The sequence below is a fragment of the Pelodiscus sinensis genome, chromosome 5 (genome assembly GCF_049634645.1).
Source record: "Pelodiscus sinensis isolate JC-2024 chromosome 5, ASM4963464v1, whole genome shotgun sequence".
In the NCBI taxonomy this organism is placed as follows: Eukaryota; Metazoa; Chordata; order Testudines; family Trionychidae; genus Pelodiscus; species Pelodiscus sinensis.
In genome coordinates this window covers 51,839,850-51,862,780 of record NC_134715.1, presented here as the reverse complement: position 1 = coordinate 51,862,780, position 22,931 = coordinate 51,839,850, and the positions used below count along the sequence as shown (strand labels likewise).

Genomic DNA, 22,931 nt, shown 5'->3' with positions numbered 1-22,931 from the left:
TCTTGACAGGGTCAGCACCGGTCGGCACACCAACAACCTGAGATAAGCTCAATACCATGGTCGCCACAATGGCCCCTTTGAATCTGCTGGGCATATCACCAGTCCCGGGTTATCTTGTCTAATAGCTTCTAGTCCCTGGGCTCCCAAATCATGCCAACACCCTCAAGCAGCAGCCCACCCCCAGAGGTGTGGAGGGGTCTCCATCTGTAGGACCCTCACCTTCACAGACCCCCGCTTCTATAGTGGAACCAATGGTCACTGACCTGGTTGGGTAGGAGGTCTCAATGGCCAAGTTTAATGGCTACACTTTTTATATGGCCAAGTTGGTGGAAGTACTAGGGATGTAAATAACCATATGTTTATTCTCTGGGATATTATTACTATACAGATATGCTTTCTAAAATTTTCCTTTGTGTTAAGGATGAAAACCAATAAAATACAAAAAAAAAAGTAACATTAGAAATTACTTCAGAAAGCTTCTCTTGAAACTGCTTGTCTAGTGAAGACAGGATGGTCTTTGACAGAAATGGTGCTTAGCTTTAGGTAAATAGCATGGTTTTGCACAGTCCCCCATACATTTTAGTAGTATAAAATGAAGTGTCTGCTAGACACGTTTGACACTGTCCCTTTATTAAGAGGAAATGAGAGAAGTGTGTTAAGAAAGAAGACTGTAATGTTTAATATCAGAATATCTTTCTAGTTCTTTAGAACATCACACTGTATATTAGGTAATAAATAATACCTTTTATTGGCATTCACACTTGTCCTGTCCCTATTTGATATGTGCTGTGTCTTGTCAAAAGGAGTGTTCACACAATAAATCAAAGGTGTTGTAATAGAACAGTGTTTAAATACACTGCATAATGCATTTGAAGATCTGCTTACCTTATGGAGCACAAAAAGGGGAGCTTCTGTTTGTTGTTTGTTTAAAGACACATTCTGGTAATTACTTTGTAGCTATGGAAAGAGCAAATTTGTAGATCGAGATAAAGAGGATTAGTAAAGTCTTAAGCAAAACCTTCAGTAAACCATATGTTCTTTTGTTAATATTTTTGTTAATATTTTTGTCTGAAATAGCTGTTCTGAGAAATTCCGTGTGTGTGTGTGTACACACGTGCGCGCGCGCACACACACACACACACACACAGATATACATATAGAACATGAGATAGGGCCATATCTTGTTCAGCAGCAGCCATAACACACATCTGAGAGCAGAGTTTGGATCATAGATAATAAAAGAGCAGGGCTGGTGAAACCCATCAGATTTAGCAAATGTAAAAATGATTGAGCCAGTTTTATTTATTGAAAAGAAATAATTATGGCATATATATCTTCTGCATCACCACCATACTGGCTCCCACAACCTCTTGTTCATTATGGGGCTGAAAAGTCATATTTGCAAATCTGTGTTTTGTATTTGAATTTTTATTTCAAGGTCTTATTACTGCTTGGTGTAGCAATATGTCCTTTAGACAGCTAAACTTTCAAAAGTTAAAAGGCAGTAAGTAAGTCCCCTAGAAACAATGCAGAAATGTATATTCAAATTATAAATAAGGACATTTATCAGGCACATTAAATAGATGTAGAAAAATGGATTTTTTTTTTGTAGTAAGGTAATTTGGCACCACAGCTTGGCAGGAGTTGGTGCTATTGAATTGGCTGTAACTGCCACAGGTTGATAGGCAGGTGATAAGGCAGCTTCCACCAGGGTCTGCACAGGAGGCCTACCTAATATGCTGTCTGCCCTAAGGGCCTATGGGAACACAGTTGGATTATTATGTTAATGCATGAGCCTGCTGCCCTCTTCCTATCCCAGCTGGGTTCCCTGTTGTTAGGAACTGCTTTGCACTGACAGTGGAGTAATATGCTTCATGATTGAAAGGGCAAAGGGGCTTGGAAGAAAAAAGAGCAGGCCCACACAGATATGTAAATGAAGGAAGCAAATCTGTAGGAGGGTTTTCATATAGGTGCAAATAGAAAGTTTATTAGAAAATGTGTAATATAAATCTGCTAATTAAATTGTTATTTATAAACCCCTTTTTTTATTCATTTCTTTGAGCAGTACCCCCTTGTAATGCTGATGTACACTGAATTTGAAGTGCTTACCAAAGCAGGCACTTAGGTTGATTTATTTTGAACCAAGGTGCTATAAGATACTGGTACCAGTGCACAATGCTGACAGTGGTATATTTTTCAGGACTTTGATTACTGTTTCATACTCTGCCGCTGTATTGCTACACTGTAGCTTACAGCAATGATATGATTTTTTTTATATATTGTAGGAAAGTACATAAGTCTGATTTTGTTAATACTTCAATAAGAGTGAGATACAGATACATTTATTCTGGCATAGGAAGCAAATTGAATTTTGTTTTGACTCTGTGGTGACTGTACAGTGATCTTTTCTTTGCATCTTTCTTATACTTCGTATTTCATTCCTAAAGGGTGACATTGGAACAAATGTGTGACTGAAAGAGAAGAATGAGCTGGTTGATATGTCTGAAAACTGACTGTTTTTGGAGTTGTTGATACACAGTGCAAATTCTTGTTAGGAATAATGTGCCCCCTTCCCTCTATTGATAAATAGCAAATCTCCATTCAAAATTCCAGCCACATGCAATTTCGTAAATGATTCTCCCTCTTCTAGTACACCCTAAAAATAAAGTTGTGGAGTACTCAAAAAAGATTAACTTAAAAAAACCCATTTTTTAGTTTTTACCATTTTACCACTTACTATGAAATATACCTGAAATAGCAGATATACATTTATGTGTAATACATGGCTTACATATTCTATATTTTTATCTTACATTTAGTATTTTTGTGTATGCTTGTATTCGTATTTTAATTAATATATTTTAAAAGAGCAGTTAAACTGTGTGTATCTAACTTTTTGAAATAATATGCTGCAAGCAACATTTTGTGGGAATTTTGTTGCTGTTGAATTTTCATTTGCTAAAATGTAACCTGACCTCCAGTTATATTACTTTATGCCAGCTTGATGTGATTTGGCAATTCCATGTAATTAATAGGAAGCTACTTCCTCCTTGGAATTAAGGCCTATAGCTGTATAGAAAAGCCATTGACTCTTGCAGTATTTGAATGCTGGACTTTGCAGCCTTAAATGTTCTTTTAAAGAAGTTTTTTTGGGTCTGTGTATTTTTGTATGCAGATGCACGTACATACACATATGTATGCAAAAATCTGTACATTTTAGAGACAGTTAAGGTTGCAAAGTCAAGTATTCCAGATTTAAGGTTATTTTTGCCCCATTGTGCCTGTGTAGTATGATACAGTGCTTAATTACAAAATCACAAGCTATTTTTTTTTACAGTACAATGGATAATTACTCAATAGATCTTTTTATCCTTATTGTTCAGTATATTGCCCTGCATAAAATTTAAACACAGTATTGAATTCAGAATTATTAATTTTCTCAGATTTTTAATGGAGTACTTTACCTGAGTATCTGGTCCTCATTAACATTAATGAATTTATCTTCAGAACTCTCCAGTGAATTATAAAAGTAGTAGTATGATCATTTTAAAAATAGCTCAGCGAATATGGCCAAAGTTTGCTGAAGTGCTTGCTAATTTTGGAATATCTTCAATGGTTTTATGTTTGATTAAAAACATTAAAACTCTTGGTCTGTGTAGATTAGAACTGGTTAGTAAATGGAAAAATTAAGTTATTTTCAAAACATCACAGGAAAATTCAGATTTTGCAGAGATTTTTTCACTTCTATGTCAAGAAGATTGACTCAAATCAAAGCTTTTCAGTTTGTTGAACAGAATTGAAATGTTTTCGTTCAGGTTAGCTTGACATTAACTTGAATAGATGAGAATTGGGGAATGAAGTATTCACTCTACAACCCCTATCAGGCACCATAACAGCTTTAAGTGGATGCAGTTCAATGTCAAAATAAAATTAAAGGTATCATTTTGGTTCAACAAACTAAAATAAAACGTTTTGGTATTTCTGAATTGTGGACTTTGTATGTGTGGTGGAGGGAGGGAAATTTCTGTTCCATGAAAAGATACAATATTTGTCATTTTGCCCCAAATTGGAGCTAAGGCAAATGTTGGATTAATGTAATTTCCTATGGGATGAATACATCTATTTTCAGCAAGCTCTATTGTGGCTGGAACCTAGAGAAGATGGGTCAGCTGGAGCCATATTTTGGTCAGATGGAATGTTTGTGATTTTTAGTGGCAGGGCTCATGCAAGCTCTAGTGAGAAAAATCCATACTGGGGCTTCCAGGTTCCTTGGGGCAAATCTCTTGCCAACTCTTCAGAAAGGAGCAAGTTCCACTCCCCACACAAAAGGATGTGAATGAAACTGTATACTGGGAGTTGATGCTCCTCCCCCTTTTTACTGGAATAGTTGCTCTTAGAATATTGCATGGTATTGGATATCAGGAAATGCCCTATGTTTAAGAAAGAAATATCATTACGTTTTTCTGGGTAAACTTATTTCTTATTTAATATGATTTTTTAATTATGAAAGAAAAATATATAGATCAAAACGTATTTATAGGGCTGTTATTGCTGTTGAAGAAAGCAGAGTTTAAGTCCCCAATCAAGATTTGGCTTGTATGCAACGTGCAGCTCAGTGTGTATTAGCCATTGCTTTTTAGCTTAGTGAATAAAACTGAGGACTCTATGGTTTATTTGGGATACCTGTATAACTAGAAGTTACGCATCCTTTGGCATTGATCAAAAAGAGATTGAAAGTGTTTTAGCCCATTCTTTTTTCTTAATGCCCAAGTCAAGTGCCCAAGACTGTGAGAGAGCTATTATTGAGAGCAAATAGTTATTCCATTTGCCTGAAGTCACTGTGCACCAACTGCTTAACTCATTACTTTGTCAAATGCTTTGATACTTTAGTCATGAAGGTGCTATATAAAAACATAATCTAACACTTCATGAATAGCTTTCTGTCTGTCAAATTGTATCTAAATATATGTAGTACTATGCTTATCACAGTAATGTCAGAGCACCTTTTAAATTGCAAAATTATATACATACAAATTCTGCCTTCCTCCCCCCGGAGTGATCTTGGTGCTTTTGGCATGCAGTTTTTTTATGATACTATGGAGAGTGCAGATAAGGTTGCCAGGTGTCCGGTATTTTCACCTCCAGTCCGGTATTTTCACCTCCTGTTTGGTTTAAAAAAAAATCAGAAAATACTGGACACCTAAAATGTCCTGTATCTTCATTTTCCCGGCCAGGAGGCAAAAATCCCAAGTAGTTACCAGGTTCCGCTGGGGAGCTGTCTGGCGTGGCGTAGGGAGGCAAGATGGTGTGTGGCCGCCAGCAGCCTGTTAGGGCCAAAAAGCCTCAAAAACGTTTCTTAAAGGGACCAAACTGATTTTTTTTAATTTTTTTTTTTTTTTACTTAACTCTCTGGTCCTTTTTTTTCCTCTCAATATCTTTGGTCCCCCAACCTTTTTTTAACAGATTTTTTTCCCCAGTGTTTTTTTTTTGGCGCGGGGGGGGGGAGGGTTCGGTATATTTTGGTTAAACCATCTAGCAACCCTAAGTGCACAGCTTGGCAGGACTCATAAACTGATGGGGCCACCAGCACAATTCAGTACTGGTTTGGTTTTCCTTAATTCCATTTTAGAAAAGGGCAGTTGTACCAAATCGGTGCTGGTTCTGGGATATGAACAGATGTCTATTCTACATGGAACTAGATAGAAACCTATGAGTATATTTCATTCGTGACCTCTGACAAATTCTAGCATCCCCTTGAGGTTGGGGCTTGTAATTTGGTTAGTACCTCCTTTGAACTTTTTGTTTTATAAAGCAAGTACTTATACTACATACATTGGCTTTCTGTGCACTAGTGATTTTCTTTAAATCCTCCCACCATTGCACTGCCAGTTAGTCTGCCCGTGATAACAATGGTGGGAGTGCTGCTGTAAATCAGACTCTCAAAAAAATAACTACAATGCCATTTACTCCTGTTCTGAGTGAGCTTTGGTGAGCTAATGGTTAAAATGCCTGGCACGCACTGGAGCTGCACTTTAGTAAGAGAATGGAGTATTTGTAGATAAATACGGGTATAGACACAACTTTTGAGTTAATGTGAAAGGGCACCTTTTAGAAAATGGCCTTGTTCTTTCATTTCACTTTAGCAGAAAAGTAATACTCTTTGGAGTTGTTTAACTAGACCTCTAATCATGTTATGGATGATGTGTCTTCAGGAGAATCTGGGGACAAGACCTTTAAGTGTTTTTATCACAACTTAAGATCTCAGAAAATTTGAACTTAAATAAAAGTATGGTTGGGAGGTTGTTATTGCTCTTATCCTTCTGAGGATACTTTCTGAGGTAATTTTTTTAAAAAGAGAAAGTCACTTACAAATATAAAATGTTTGACCAGAATAAAGCCTCTGGTTGTCAGAGTAACTTATACACCATTGTTCAGCTGGGCCTTTTTATTAAATCATCATTTGGCAGTCCATTTGTTTTGGTGCTACAGCTATTGCCTGGCCTATTCAGCTAATAAGTCTTCATTCACTAACAAAAATAAATCACAAAATTTGCAAATAGTTTTCATGCCGGCTGTTTGGTGGTTGGTTTTACTATTTTTATAATGACCATTTAATGATGTTACACAGGATTGGTTTATTCTGCTGCCAGTCTCCCAGATTCTGTGTCCTCAACACAATAATGAAATGCTCGGGGGTGCAGGAGAGTAAAGGGACTCATCTGTTTCCTGATGACTCGAAAGATTGTAGAAATAATTTCAGTCCTTTGGTGAAAAATACACATGCCATTCCTAGATACATTATTTCTCTGCTGCTGATCTAGGGTACCTTCCCAAATCTGATATGGAAGAGCTCTTTGAAGCTTAGATACTAAAGAAACTGGTTACAAGCAGTAATTTCTCAACTAAATGTTCTTAAAAAGATTGCAGGTGTTCTTGAAGGCAAGCTGCTCTTGCTTGCCATTTAAAACTCCAAGTATTTCTTTCGTATTCCAGACACCTTTTCCAGTTTGGGCTCAGTCCTCCCCCACTCCTTGTCTTTGTTTCTTAGGCAATGTCTACACTAAAGGAGAACGTCGAATCAAGATACGCAACTCCAACAATGTTATTTATGTAGCTGGAGTTAACATACTTTGATTCAAGATTCCCTGCTGTCCTCAAAGTGGAAGGCTGATGAGAGCAAATACTTTCATTAGCTTCCCTTTTTGCTGGAGCAGGAGTAGCAGACACTGGCAGGGGTGCCCTCTGAGTTTGATTTAGCGGGTCTTAACTAGACCCACTAAATTAAACTCCCAAATATTTGATCATCAATCTTCCACTGAGTGAAGGCATGGCATAGATGTTCCCGATCATCTGCACACCCTTTCTGGATAGATTTCAGTCTTTTTCCTATCACCACTTAAATTGTAAACACCACAAAGGCACTTTTGATTCACTTAGAAACACTCAAGCAGCTTGCAAATAGAAAGCTGTAACCATTTACTGACTGGAGAAGAGGAAGATAGTTTTTCTTTTTCAATATAGATAAAGATGTTGGTAAAGTTTAAGGAGACTTTCAAAGACACAGTAGGAAAACTAAACAAATGTCTCCAGGAAGTTAGCTTTCATACCATGTCATGTCTAAATGACAAAGATTTTTTCGAAAGAGGATATGCAAATTCCAGGGGGGGGGGGGAGAGAAACCCTTTTTTTGGGGGAAAAAAACCTGCTCTTCCTAAAAAAAGGTTTACGCAATTTTCTGAAACCACCCCTCTCCCCCACGTCCAGACTACTTTCATTTTCCTCTTTCGAAAATGTGATCGGAAGAAGATATGCAAATTCCCACAATTTGCATATCCTCTTTCAAAAAATCTTTGTAGTTTAGACGTATCCCCAGTTTTTAACAGGTTTGTTTTGTCCCTATGAATAATTGTTACTAAAGGGCAGTGTTTATTAGATGGAACTTAGAGTGTGGGAACTTGTACTAGTTTAAAAGCCTTGTTTCTTCACAAAAGACCTTGGACACAACTATGTGTTTAACAATAGGGTTGTCAAGTAATTTCAGTTAACTCACGCGATTAACTCAAAAATTAATTATGATAAATTAATCATGATTATCAGCTTTAAATAGTTTTGCACTGTTAAGCAATATCATACCAACTAAAATTTATTAAATCTTGGATATTTCTGTATATATGCAAATATATTGATTTCCACTACAATACAGAATACAAAGTGTGCAGTGCTCATTTAAAGCCCTCATTAGCAAGAATATATAATTTGGTAAATCCCTCCATTTATTTTTGCTTGCAAATATTTACACTGTAAACATAAGTTAGTATTTTTCAGTTGACCTAACACAAGTATTATAGTGCAATCTCTTTTTATTATGAAATGTAGATTTTTTTTTGTTACATAACTGCAGTTAGAAATAAAACTTTAAAGCCTACAAGTCCAAGAAGATAAAGAAGTTTGTTTACATTTATTGGAGACGATGCTGTCCATTTCTTATCGACAGTGTCACCAGAAAGTGAGACGAAATATTCACATGGCACTTCTGTAGCCATCATTGTATATTTACATGGCAGATATGTTAAATATTTGTTCATCCCTTCATGCTTTAGCCACCATTCCAAAGGACAGTCTTCCTTGCTGATAATGTTTGTTGACAAAATAATTCATTAATTAAATATATGACTTCTCCCTCGGGGGAGAATTATGTATCTCCAGCTCTGTAGTCAACCATATTATCTGTATACCAATTATCTGTATTCAACCATATATTTCATGTTATAAAAATATGTTTCATGTTATTTTGGATGGTGACTCAGCACATATTTTTTTTGTTTTGACAAATCTGCAGCTAAAGTGTTCTTAAAACAAAGAAGGTACTAATATGTGAGATTTCTAAAGATAGCTATAGCATTAGACCCAAGATTTAAGAATCTGAAGTGCCTTCCAAAAGCTGAAAGGGATGAGGTTTGACGCATGCTTTCAGAAGTCTTAAAAGAACAATGCTCTGATGCAGAAACTACAGAACCTAAACTACCAAGAAGAAAGTCAACCATCTGCTGGTGGTGTCTGATTCAAACAATGAAAATGAACATGTTTCAATCTGCACTTCTTTGGATTGTTATTGAGCAGAATCTGTTATCAGCATGAGTGTGTGTCTTCTGGAGTAGTGGCTGAAGCATGAAGGGACATATGAATCTTTAGTTTATTTGGCATGTAAGCATTTTGCAACAGCAGTTGCAACAGTTACAATATGCCCGGCTGTTCCCACTTTCTGGTAAATGTAATGCAAATGTAAACAAACTTGTTTTTTTGAGCGATTGACTGAACAAGAAGTAGGACTGAGTGGAATTGTTGGCTTTAAAACTTCACATTGTTTTGTTTTTGAATGTAGTTATTTTTTGTACATGATTCTACATTTGTCAGTTCAACTCTCATGATAAACAGATTGCACTACAGTACTTGTATTAGGTGAACTGAAAAATATTTATTTTATTGTGCGGATAGAAGTAATAAAAATATAGTGTAAGCATTGTGGACTTTTTATTCTGTGTTGTAATTGAAATCAATATATTGGAAAATGTTGAAAACATCCAAAAATACTGAAATGAATATTTCATTCATTTTCTTAAATGTCATGATTAATTGTGATTAATTTTTAATAGCATAACTGCTCTCGTTAGCAGCAATACATGATTGGGTAAATCCTTCCACTTGTTTTAGCACAAACCTGTGACTGGAGAACAAAGACTGCTATGTAGTTGATGACAATCTCTTCTAATATGGAACAAATCAGCATTCCAAGCTTCATATACTGTGATCAATGTCAAGATGTTTCAGAGAACAGCATACTCTGTGTAGCATTTCTATCTTGCCGTACAAATAAACAATATACCTTTGCATTTTGTGCTGGATTTTTTAGTATTTTCATAAAACTGATAGTCATTGAACATTACTAATCAAGAAGTGCTATCCAAAGTTTGATTGTTCCTGAGTGTAAATATGTAAAGTAGTAATTGCTGTGACATTTTTAGTTGGTGGGAAGGGGAGGCTAATGAGCGTAAGTGATTAAGGAAAAATCATGCAATATTATTCTTTTACCAAAAGTGGGCAATAATACAATATTTTTGTCAGTTTTAAAACAATACGTCTTTTTCCCTAATTTTTTGGGCTTCATGTAAAATCAGTCTTCATCAAAGCTTATCTTGTTGTGGCTAAGTACTTTTGCAAAAATTACTAGTAAGAAATTATGTACCTGGGACTAAATGCTGTTTTTAGGTACATATGTTTGACTCCCACTGAATTCAGTGTGAATTGTATCTGCATCTCCATGGCAGAATCTGGCCTCTGTTCATTTTTTTAAAATGATGTTTAAATGCTAAAAAGCATTTGCTTTGCCTTTGAGGGATACTTGTTCATCTGATGGATTTGTTGAGCAGTTAGCACCACCTTTTTTTTTTCCATTTTGTAATAGGATTTTTATATGCGTTTTTAACAGTAATTTAAGAGTCCCAGTATGCATGGAAAGGAATCTGAATATATGTGCCTTTTTTAAAGGCACCATCATAACTGGGTTATTCCATCAGTACAATAGAATGATGGGGAGCTGTAGTTGGAACAATATGTAAAAATATAGCTTGTAGAAGATTTCCTTTATTAACTGTCATCATCCACAGAATATATGTTCAAATGAACGTTGTGTAATAACTAAATTTGAGATTAATAGGCCCCTTAAGAAACAGCGAAGTCATTCAGGATAGTCAGTGAGAAATGGGCTGCAAGACTGTAACATGCACATATTGTCCTGCTTACATGCTCTCTCTGGTGTCATTCCCATTTATCAATGTCGGCAGGCTCTGTTCTCATTAAAACACTCTTGCACAAAAGCAACTTAATTTTCTTAAGAGAAGAGGACACCTGATTCAATTTAGCACCTACAACCTGGAACTGGAACATATATTTTTCTCTGTCTAAATCCTGATGAATAGTTATGAACAGCAACAAATAGGCTAAATATATCAAGTATGTTTATATTCTTTTTTGCAGGAACAGGTCTATGGCTAACAGCTTTCTGCAACATTGTATCATTTTGTTAGTTGAAATAATGCTTAAGAGTTAAGCTTTGGTAATCCTAAAGCTCAGAGTTTCAACATGTTTTATTTTTAAATAAGGGATTAAGTGATAAGTTAGAGGGATATTGCCAGCCCATTCACATAAGTCTTGGTGCCCTGTTTATCTGCTTCTTGCACTGCCATGTCCTTGCCTTTTTTGCAAGTTGCTCCCAATGTATAGATAAAATTCTATTCTTGAGCTGGGCTTCCAACCCACAATGCTCACCTTATTCAAATCTCTCCTTAAGAGTCTCTTCTACTGCAATGCCTGTAATAAATAGGTCAGTAATATCCATTGTGTTAATACAGCAGTAAAGGTCACACAATCATACATAGTGTGCTCCAGCTTTTGCTGAGTAACCACATATTACTGCTGGTACTCCCACTACTTCTCCCAACTGTTCGGTTACCTCCTTCATTGTGTTATGTCTTAAATTAGGGTGCGAGATCTTTGGAGTTGGGACGATATTTTGCACTTTGTATTGTGAGGTCCCTAGTGCCCATGTATGATTGTTAGGACTGAATCTCACTTGGTTATTGGCCACTTGGGATCTTTGAATTTCATTATTCTGCATCTCTGGAGTTTGCTGTGAACTTTACCTCTTGCTGCAGAACTGTGCTCTAAAAATTAAAGCTCTTCCTTATAAAAAAAAATCCTTCTAGTCCTTTTGAGGGTAAAGCAACTTTTTGAAAACCCAACAGAGTATAAATTTGTGCAGTATTGTTTTCCATTAATCTACAAAGATAAAACAATAGCCCAATAAAGCTGTGAACATGCATCTCCTTTGGGCTATGAATTCTGAAACCAAAGGATAGCAATTTAATGTCAACATTTTAAACTATTTCATTCTTCAGCTTTGCAGTCACAATTAAGAAGCATTTGAAAAGACAGTAAATATGTTGTTCTTGTGTCATGTGTCTAATAAACTAACCTTGATTTACATCATGCATCTAAGAATTTTAAAATGCTTTTCAAACAGTGAATGAATTTTGACAACAAGCTTGTGAGGGATTTCTGCCTTAGAGAAGGAGAAATTGAGGAGAAATAATTTCACATGATCATGCAGGAAGTGTTTGACAGGGCGAAGAATAAAAATAGATCTACATACTACTGCATTGTCATGCTCCTTTTTTCTCTGAATACTTTGACTCATTAGAAACTGTTGTTTCAGAAAATTGTGTTTGAATTGCATTCAGTTGATATTCCCTGGGGGTTTCCTTCTTTTAAACAAACACAAATGATTTATTTGGTGTATTGTTTCAACATTTTTATCCTACTTTGTCACTAGGTGGTTAATAGATGGTTTATTAACTATTAGGGTAGGTTTATTAACTATTAGGGTATGTCTACGCTATGGGACAAGGTCGAATTAAGATACACAACTTCAGCTACGGTAATTTCATAGCTGAAGTCGAAGTAGCTTAACTTGATTTATGGTGCTGTCTACACTGTAGGAAGTTGAAGGGAGAATACTCCTCCTTCGACTTCACTTATTCCTTGTGTAAGCATAACTACTGGCATCAATCTGAGTTCCCCTCTCTGTTCAAATTGGTTGTCTTATCTAGACCCACTAATTCAAACTCTGGAAGATCGACAGCAGCAGCTTCGATCTTCTCTGTACCGTAGACATACCCTTACTTTTTTTTCCTACCAGAACTGTATAGTTTAAATGAAAAATTGAGAACAGCAAATCTTTGAGCTTTCCAAAATTATTTGTGAATATGAGGTTGCTACAGAATTGATCTTAATATTATGAGTCCCTGTGGAATAGTTTGTTGCACATCCACTGTATTTATCATTGAATAGGAAATACATGTGTCTGCCGTTTTGATCACTATAGATATGTCAGTTTCTGAATACTTTGCATCAGTCAGGACCTTGTAGGTGCAGAGTCTATTACATGTTTATGTAAGGGATTCTTAGTCAAAGTGGCTACCACTGAAGAGTGTATGTTAACTTAAATCCAGGAATGCTGCACTTACCCAGCATCCATTGCAAGCTGATGAGAATAGAAAACCCACTTACCTTTAGGTGAATTTGAAATTATCACTCTTAATCAAGACAGCATCAAAATATTTCCTATATAGGGAGGTGCTGCAAAAATTTTTACCAAGGTCTTCCTCATTTCTTTCCCTTGGTAATACAGCTTTTAAAACAAAACCAAACAAAGATGGATTTCATACTCTTTTCCTCTTACCCCAAATCTTTCAGTTCCCATCTCTCCCTACCGTACTTTCTCCTCTGTCTCTTCATGGAGACTTTCTTTGTGGCTTGCCAGCCTGTCGGTGTTTTTTGCAGCTAGCATATGAGAGAAATGGTTGCAGGCAGGTCCTGTTGTGACAGTTGCCTGTGCAGTGGGTGGTTGGTTGGGGAGCCACGTCATCTTTGGTTATGTGTTGGGAATTCTGTTGTGGAGTATGTTCCTTTTTGGTTCTTGGGTTGAGTGTCTTTTTTCCAGGCTGGTATGAATAGTCAGGTCAGGGGACTTGATCAGGATTGGGAGCAGGTTTTCCTTGAGTCCTCTTGGAGGTTTTGGAATGGAAATAGTGCTCCAGGATTCTCCTGAAGGTTGTTTCTCTTGCACCTGCTACTGTGGCATTGTAGACTCTTCTGCAAGGTAGCAGTTGTCCAGGTGAGGAGAGGCTGTTTCATTTCTAGCTACAATGTGTCCTGCAGTGGAGTGGGCCTTAACATTTTGGGCTGGGCAGGTTTTTTTGGTCATGATCCCACCACTGAGGGCTGGGCCAGGCTATGGATTCTGGGGAAAGATAATGTAATTACTTTTTTTAAATATACACATTTTTTGTAAAGTAAGATGGTAACATTTCAGTGTATATGCTGCATGTGTGTGGAGACGGACCTTCTGTTTTCCCGCAGCCTTCTGATGCAGAAGCAGTGCCCAGCTGTTTCTTCCTTTCGTATCTGACAATCCTTTTACATTTACTTTATATTGTGAAGGCTATTTTTGTTTGTTTGTTCATTTAAACTCCTCCCCGAAAGCTGATTCTCCTCAGTAGGTTCAGTGGCTAAATAAATTGAAAGGGGGCTTCCAGATCAAATATATCCAGTCAGAGGGACACATTTCCAAGAAATGCTGAATGAATGAAGCTTAGCTCTTAATATAGTGATAAGAGGAATTAGAAAGGTTGCAAGCAAAAGATATCTACAATAATGTAGTGTCAGTGGATCTGTTGGGTGTATAAGCATATATGTGCAATGCACATATGCAATCTACATGTCTTTTCATACACAAGATCAATCACAATTTCAAAACCTAGATGAAGAAGCATGACTTATTTAGACTTGTTGAAGAATCAGTAGCAAGCACTGTGACTTCTGGCAGAAAAAGCCATTTGGACTTATGCTTCCTTTCTGTGTTCAAAAGTGGCATGCCAGTGAGGAAGAGGTGTTAAAATATGGTGCTGTAGTTTACAAATGTCAGCTGTAATGTTTTATTTAGCTGTGTCTATTCAGATGCTCCCTCTATAACATGTGCTGCCATATGCCATTGTCCCTGTTAGTAAGCAAGCAAGACAAGGTTTCCTAGTCTGTGTTTGTGTGTTTAGGCCACCAAGGAGCTATGGTCCAGTGCCATCTTTTATTGATAGGGCCAGCAGAGGAGGAATCTAATGAAATTATCAAAGCTTTGAATTAATTATGAACTTGAATAAGAAAGCTAAGCTCTCTAGAGCCAAAGATCTCATTACCCATTCACTCTCATTGCATCCTCTTATGAAGCAGAAGGCAGGTTCCGCTACCGTTCTTAGCTTGGATTTGGACTTTATTCAAACTTGCTAAAGTCGATAGCGTCTACTTGTAATTATGGCTGAAACAGTCTGTGTTGATTAATTTAACTCTGCTCTAGAATCTTCATGTAATGGTTGGTTCTCCCCGATCCTCTCCCTTTTAACTTCTCTCATGGCTTTTCATCATCGGACTGAGTGCCATACAAGAATTTCTTTTTTTGGTAATTGTGGAAGCTTTTCATGATTTCATTTTTAAGTTCATGGAATTTAGTGATTTTTAAGGTTAAGAGCTAATATTTATGCCATCTTATTTTCCTGGATATTTAGGTAAGCAAAAAGATTTCCCAAGTCATTGCCAGTTGTTTATTTTCTTGCTTACAAAGACTGTTAAATTGTAGGTAATGATTGGACATTTTGGCCTCAGAATATTATTCTGGGGTTAGTACATTATTTCTATTTGCAATTTATTATTCAATTTATACAACTTCACAGTCTGCTAATAAGTGATTTTTCGTAACTACTTTGATTACTTGCCCAATTACAGTACTATGCTGAAAAATTAGGGGAATATTAAAATTGGATCTCTGTTTTAATCCGACACAATTAGGACTCTTTCCCGCCTAGGCCCCTTAAGATGCTTCTTGTTGTAGTTGATTGTAATGACTAGGTCAATAATGTAAAATTCTTGTCAGTGAATTATAGTAAAATCAGCGAATCTGAGATACTAGGTATTTTGGGGGACTCTTTTGGTACCCATTATAAGTTTGTAAGATATAAAATGCAGTGGCATTTGGGTTTTTTACAACCCGTTATTTATGAGTTGATAGCTGGAATTCATCAGGAAGCTACAGGCCACTGCAATGACTAACTGTGTAATCAGGTGTTTGTGTACTTAGAGAGTATGAAGGCTTGCTGAGAAGGGGACATAACATTCTGTTCTTGTGCTAGAGTTATTTTTATTGTGTGTGATCTTTTCTTCTTTTTTGTATTTCTCTAGGCAGCTGCTATATTTAACTCAGCCTTTGGAAGTTTTTTGGTAAGTAATTCAATGGTTACAGCTAGTGCTATAACATTGTATTTTTTATATTCTGGTTGGTGCTGGCTAGTCATTTAGGTAAGCTGGTGTAAAAAAATGAATAATTTTTGTATTTCTTTTTACTCCTTTAATTAACAAGACATATTTCCTTTTAATGAATCAGATTTTCAAGAAAATTAGCGCATGAATAATCTTTGATCAATGTAAATAAATGTTTAAGTGCCTCTTATTTTTCTCCTTAATGGGTTAACAGAATCTATTATTAGGCAGATGTTTCAGAGATGAATATCAATATATTGATTTTTCTAAGGAAGTTTATTAGATAATCATTATTTTCTGTCAAGGGGCCATGGACTTTGAAAAGAAAACATGACCTGGCTGATCAGAAAGGAGATGCTAATTTACTCAGTGACATGTCATTTGTTTAGCATATTTTACTGTCAAAGAAGTTACTCTTCCCTCTGTCCCTGAGGATAAGACCAAAGTAGCTAGAAACAAGGAAACAATCAAACACACTATTCATTTTAAAAAGCCAAAGTAATATTTGTGGTCATCTTGGTATGTAAAATTTCAGAAAACTAACTGAAAAGAAGGGCAAACAAATTTGTTTTTCTAATAAACACATGTATTTATGAAGAAAAAATATTCTATTGATGTATAGTTTAAAGAGACATTGGAGAATATTATACATAGATTATTTTCTTACAAAAATATGTGAATGCTTAAAAATATGTAATTTCAATCTCAGTCTTGCTTACTCAAATAAAGCATTAATCTGATGTCTGAACTAAATGAAAGACAAATCTATTAATCTAAAATATGTAGGTGAAATTGGGTTTACAGATATGAAATTTGTTTATAAAGCATGTAAAAAAGATTTTTAGAATAGTGTATATGTATAAACGTATAACTGTGTTTACATAAAACACAGTGCAAAGGGAATGATAGTAATACTGAGATTTTCCATTGTGTACCATGTTTGTATAGCTGGATGTGTTTGAGTTACACAATACGTACATCTTTAGCTCTGTTTATATACTGTGTGTGTGTGTGTGTGTGTGTGTGTGTGTGTGTGTGTATGTATGTATGTATATATATATATATGTACCCACCCACAGGTAAAATCTAAAAATGTCAGCTTCCAAGTATTTCCCCCCTTTTTATGGCTTAATGAGGCTTTAATACTGTTTCTTGTAAAAATAAACAAACAAAAAAACACCCTGCACCATGTTTTGAAATCTTTTTGTAAAATTAACTTTTAAATAGTCACACTTCTTTTTCTTTGGTCTAGTAACAGAAAACGATCAGCAAAGCATAAATTTTCTGCAGTTCCCATTTTTACTGCAGTGAAGATCTTTGAGTTCACTGAGGCTAGACTACATCCCTCTTTCGAAAGAGAGATGTAAATTAGACATATAGAAATTGCAAATGAAGCCGGGATTTGAATTTCCCATGCTTCATTTGCATAATCAAGTCACAATGTTTTTTTAAAAACGCTATTTTGAAAGGGAAACCATGGTCTAGACACAGTTCTTTCGAAAAGAAAAGCCTTTTTTCAAAAAATCCTGTAAACCTAATTTTTTGAGGAGTATAGGATCTTTCGAAAAATTTCTTTTCTTTTTGAAAGAACTGCATCTAGACTGTGGTTTCACTTTCAAAATAGCGTTTAAAAAAAAAGCCATGCTGCGATTATGCAAATGAAGCACAGGAAATTCAAATCCCGGCTTCATTTGCAATTTCGATATGTCTAATTTACATCTTTCTTTCGAAAGAGGGATGTAGTTTAGACGTACCCAGAGAGTTCACTTCAAGGCTCATTTAAGTTACATGTAGCTTATTGATGTCATTGAGAGTTTGAACCATAAGTCACCCATAATATAATGTGTTGTCAGACTAATTTAACATATTAAAATAATATTATTTAGATTTCTAAACTCAAATTCAAAATGTATATGAAACAAATTTTGTGTAAAGAAGCTAGATCAAATTCTTACCTCACATACATTCATATTACTCCTTTGTCACAAATATATTTGTTTTGAATTTTAGTTCTAGGGATTTCTAATACTGTTTCTGAATTTCCCTAGGCAGGCGATTAACTAATCTCACACTTATGTGCAATACTGGAGAGTTGTGGTGAACATCCTTCTTGTATAAATCCATAGAAGAAGAATTCAGATTTTTTTAAAAATTAAAATTAAAGAGTAATTAATTTTAAAATAAAATTTAATATAAAAGTCCCATTAAATTAAGAGGTTATTAGTGAGCCATGTATACATACAAAGATCTGAAAAAAATATTGTAAAAGTTTGAAAATGTGATTCAATGTGGGGATTGTGTGCATGATAAATAATAAGTCACGTATAGAATTATACAATTGGAAGGAACCTTGAGTGATCATCAAGTCCAATCCACTGCACTCATGGGCAGGACAAAGTACCATCTAGACGATCCCAACGGGTGTTTGTCTAATATGATCTTAAATATTTCCAGTGGATAGAGATTCCACAACCTTTTTAGACCATTTATTTTAATGTTTAACGACCATGACAGTTAGGAAGTTTTCCCTAATGTCCAAGCTAAACCTCCCTTGTTGTTTCTGGCTTCTTTACAACACTTCTGTTAATACATACCCAGATGATGTTTTCTTTTTTTGCAACAGTGTCACACTGTTGACTTATATTTAGCTTTTAGTCCACTGTGACCTTAGATCTCTTTTTGCAGTACTCCTTCCTATACAGTCACTTCCCATTTTGTTGTTCTTTCCTAAGTAGAATACTTTGCATTTGTGCTTATTAAACTTCATCCTATTTACCTCAGACCATTTTTCCAGTTTTTTCAGATCATTCTGAATTTTGACCCTATCCTCCAAAACATTTGCAATCCCTTCCAGTTTGGTATCATCTGTAAACTTTATAAGTGTTCTTTCTCTCTATGCCATCATTTAAATCACTGATGAAGATATTGAACAGACCCGGTCCCATAATTGATCCCTGTGGAATCCCACTTGTTATGCCTTTCCGGCATGACTGTGCACCACTCTCAGGGAAGTTATCCAGCCATTTATGTACCCACTGTATAGTAGTCCTATCTAGGTTGTATTTCCCTAGTTTGTTAATTAGAAGATTATGTGAGACTGTATCAAATGCATTACTGAAGTTACCACAGCTATCTCTTCCCTCTTATCCACAAGGCTTGTTTTCCTATCAAAGAAATCTAACAGGTTGATTTGACATGATTTTTTCTTTACAAATCTGTGATGTTACTTATTGCCTTATTATCTTCTAGATGTTTGGAAGTGGATTCCTTAATTCCTTATTTGCCCCATTATTTTTTCTGGTACAGAAGTTAAAGACTACGTCTACACTGGCAGCTTCTTGTGCAAGAACTCTTTTGTGGAAGAGTTCTTGCGCAAAAAGTCTTCCACAAGAGAGCGTCTGCACTGGCATGTGCTTTTGCGCAAGAGCATCCATGGCAGTGTAGATGCTCTCTTGCACAAGAAAGCTCTGATGGCCATTGTAATCATAGGGGCTTCTTGCGCAAGAAATTCATGTTGCCTGTCTACACTGGCCTCTTCTGGAAGAGCTCTTCCGCAAGAGGGCTTCTTCCTGAGAGGGAGAGTCAGAGTTCTCGCACAAGAAGCCCTGATTTTCTACAGTACAACGTCAGTTTACTTGCGCAAGAACGCGCAGCCAGTGTAGACAAGCGGCATGTTTTTCCGCAAGAGTGGCCATTTTCGCTCAAGAACGCGCCAGTGTAGACACAGCCAAACTGACTGATCTGTAGTTTCATGGGTTGTCCTTGTTTCCCTTGTTATACATGGGCATTATACTTGCCCTTTTCCAGTCTCCTGTAATCTTTCCTGTCTTCCATGACTTTTCAAAGATAATATAGGTGCATATAACATAACAGCATTGATTATGATCTTGTAGACACTTATGCACATATTTAATTTTAAGCAGGTATGTAGTCCCATTAAAGTGAGAATTTTTGCAGCAGTGGTGCTCATATGCAGCTGGATTTCAGTCGCACACCATTTTATGCTATAGATCTATAATATATATTTATTCCTTTCATGGGGATTGCTCCTGAATTATCCCACTGCAAGAGCAGAATCTGATTCATATGTGTGTTTCGGCTAAAATTTAGTGTCAGATTTTAAAAAATCCATAATTAGGCATGTAAATAAGAAGCCTAATTATAAAATGTCAGTGGAGCTACTGAATGCTCACCACCTTGGAAAATCTGATGACTTGGTGCCTTAATATACACTTTGAGCACCTAGAATTATTCCTGTGTTGAAAATCTTAACTTCAAACTACCTCTAAAATGTGAATATGATACTGATATATAAATGTATTTAAAGCTATGTATCAGACAGTATGTTTTCTTTGTACAGTCACGTATTTACACACGAGAATACTGAAAGGCCTATTGGTATATAGTTGTTAAAGGTAAAAATGGGCAATCTGGAAGATTTGAATTAAGGGCAGAATTTGGCTCATTGTGGCTCCAATCCTGCAGTTTATAGCATATAGACAGATTGCTGCATCCACGTGTAGCTCTGGCAAAGTGAGTGGTGCTTTCTGTGATGGAGCAGTCTGCCTACATGCTGCACTTTGTGGCATCAGGCCTATGTATGTTAGACTAAATATAGGCCACTTGTAAGGGCCTGGGAGAATTCTAATTTTGAAAGATTTATTGCAATGTTCTTGGGTATTCTACTTGGATTTTAACTCCTCAAAAAGGGAGTGCATAGATTTTGGGAAGCTTTTCTCCTAAACAAACTGTGATGAAACATATTGATGCATAGGTAAGTTCTTAATTATATTAAAATGTGATCTGCTTCCATGTGCATGCGACAGATGGCATGGAGTGAGTAGGTGCACCAGCATCCTGATCACTTAAGGTTAATTCATGCCCTAGGAGAAGCTGAGTGTGGGTAATGAACTCAATTGGCCCATCATTCCAGGACTGATAAGAGGCACCTGGAAGGAAGTGCAAGAGGGGGAGAAGAGAGGAGTCATAGGGTAGCCAATTTTCTAATTGCACAAAAATGAATACTTACCCTATGCCTTCTCTTCAACCCTGTCCCCCGCTTACTCCATCCTCGCATTACTTTCTCTCCCTCACCCTCACTTTCACCACCAGGAAGTTGTAGTATAGCAGGGGGGTGAGAGCTCTGGCTGCGGGGTGCAGGCTCAAGAGTTTGACCAGAAATGAGGGATATTCACAGTGAGGGAGGGGACTCTGGGCTGGGGCAAAGGGGTTTGGAGTGCAGGTGGAGGCTCAAGGTGGACCAGGGGGTTGGAATGCAGGAGGGGGTTTAGGTTGTGGGTGTGTGGACCCTGGCTTGGGTCAGGTTTGGGGTACGAGAGGGGGCTCAGGACTGGTGCAGGAGGGTGTGAGGTGAAAGAGTGGGGAAGGAATACAGGCTTTGGGAGGGACTTACAGTGTGGGAGGGAGCTCAGGACTGGGGCAGATGGTTGGGGGTACCGGAGGGGTTGTGTAGAATGGGCTCTGGGAAGGAGCTTGGATACGGGACATTCAGGATGCAGGCTCTGGCTGGATAGTGCCTTACCACAGGTAGCTCTCAGAAGTGGCCGGCATGTCCAGCTACTATGCAGTGAGGCCAATAGCCTTGTGGAGTCTGTGCAGTTGGGTGCCAGACTTGCTGGCCACTTCTGGGCACTGCGCAGAGCCAGGACAAGCAGAGAGCCTGCCTTAGCTCCACTGTGCCACTGACTACACTTTTGATGGCCTGGTCAGCAGTGCTGACTGGAGCCACTAGGATCCTTTTTCAACTGGTATTCCAGTTGAATATCAGACACCTGTCTAGGAATGTTAAATATTGGTTAATTGAATAATTGATTAACCTCATGAATTCTTGTCAGTTACTCAACTATTCTGTAGTCCCTGGGAGTGGGGTGGCAGCCAGTGTGCTCTGGCCCCACTCCCAAGGAGCCCCCTGCCTCTGTATCAAAGGCAGCAGTGTGGGGTGCCAGGCGGGTGCTGGTCTGTAAGGGAAGCCAGTTTAAAAACCTGCTCCTTTCTTGGACTAGCTGCCTGTCACTTGCGCTTCTGCCTGTGATACAGAAGCTCCCCAGACCCAGTGCAATCTGGAACTGAGTCGGGCTGCCTGCCCATCTGGCTCCTAATACGCTTTAAATGCATAACCTCAGCGGGAGTAGGTTCTGGACCTGGTGTGAGCCAGGACTGAGCCAGGCAGTTAGCCAATCTGCTAAAAAATGTACTGGTGGGGGGAGGAGGGAGAATGTGTGTAGTCTGTAGATTAACCAATAAATTTTGCTTATCAGTTAATCGACTACACTATTACATCTCTACACGTGGAAACAAAGCTAGCTGGGGCTAGTCACAGAGAAGGCTCAGAATAGGGAGACCTCTGTTCCCCTGTGATGATGTTGGAGAAATAAAGATTTAATGAGAATACTTATGGAGGACTTAGTGCACTTTCTTCAGGGAAGAAGATGGGGTGGAGGAGGACCCCTGATATAAGGGGAATTAACAAGTTTCTGGTATTTAGATAATAGAATTTGAAATGCTATTGTGATGGGTCATCATGTTCTTAGGTCAGGTAACTTGAGATCCTTTCATTGGAGAGGTAAGTTTAATAAACAGTGCCCCAAACCAACTTCATTCCTCCCTCCCATCTCCCCACACAAAAAATTCCTGTAGATTTACATGCAGCAGGATGTGCAAAATGATACTCTACATATTCATAGCTAGTTTAATAATGTCCCAGGTCTAATTAAAACAGTGTTTTAAAGAACTAATTGTTACAGAAAACTGTTTTTTTTATGTAGCTAGACTGGTAATAACTAATGATAGATGAATTCAATTTACATACATTTCAGACCATGAGAATATTTTAGAATCATGCCACAGAGGATTGCTTTAAGTTAGGATGTTAATATCATTATCTCCTCCTCTCATTTTAACAGTTTGGTTTGCAATAATTGTGGAGCATAATAAGTGATTCAAGTTTTCCCCCTTGATGGGGTTTTAATAAAATCTGATAGCATTTTAGT

General features: G+C 37.1%; 1 protein-coding gene across 6 annotated transcripts in view; it reads left to right on the top strand.

Moving 5' to 3' along the window:
• SLC10A7 (solute carrier family 10 member 7) overlaps positions 1 to 22,931 on the top strand; it is a 203,083-nt gene that overhangs the window by 52,184 nt on the left and 127,968 nt on the right. For 5 of the 6 annotated variants that reach the window (XR_012904144.1, XM_075929996.1, XM_075929991.1 and 2 more), the window contains exon 5: positions 15,844 to 15,882. The exons of the other annotated variant lie outside the window; for it this stretch is intronic. Coding sequence is in view for 4 of the 5 variants with exons in the window: in XM_075929996.1 (XP_075786111.1) it covers positions 15,844 to 15,882 (39 nt within the window). In the remaining variant the exon portion in view is untranslated. The remainder of the gene's footprint in view (positions 1 to 15,843; positions 15,883 to 22,931) is intronic. 6 annotated transcript variants of the gene reach the window in all.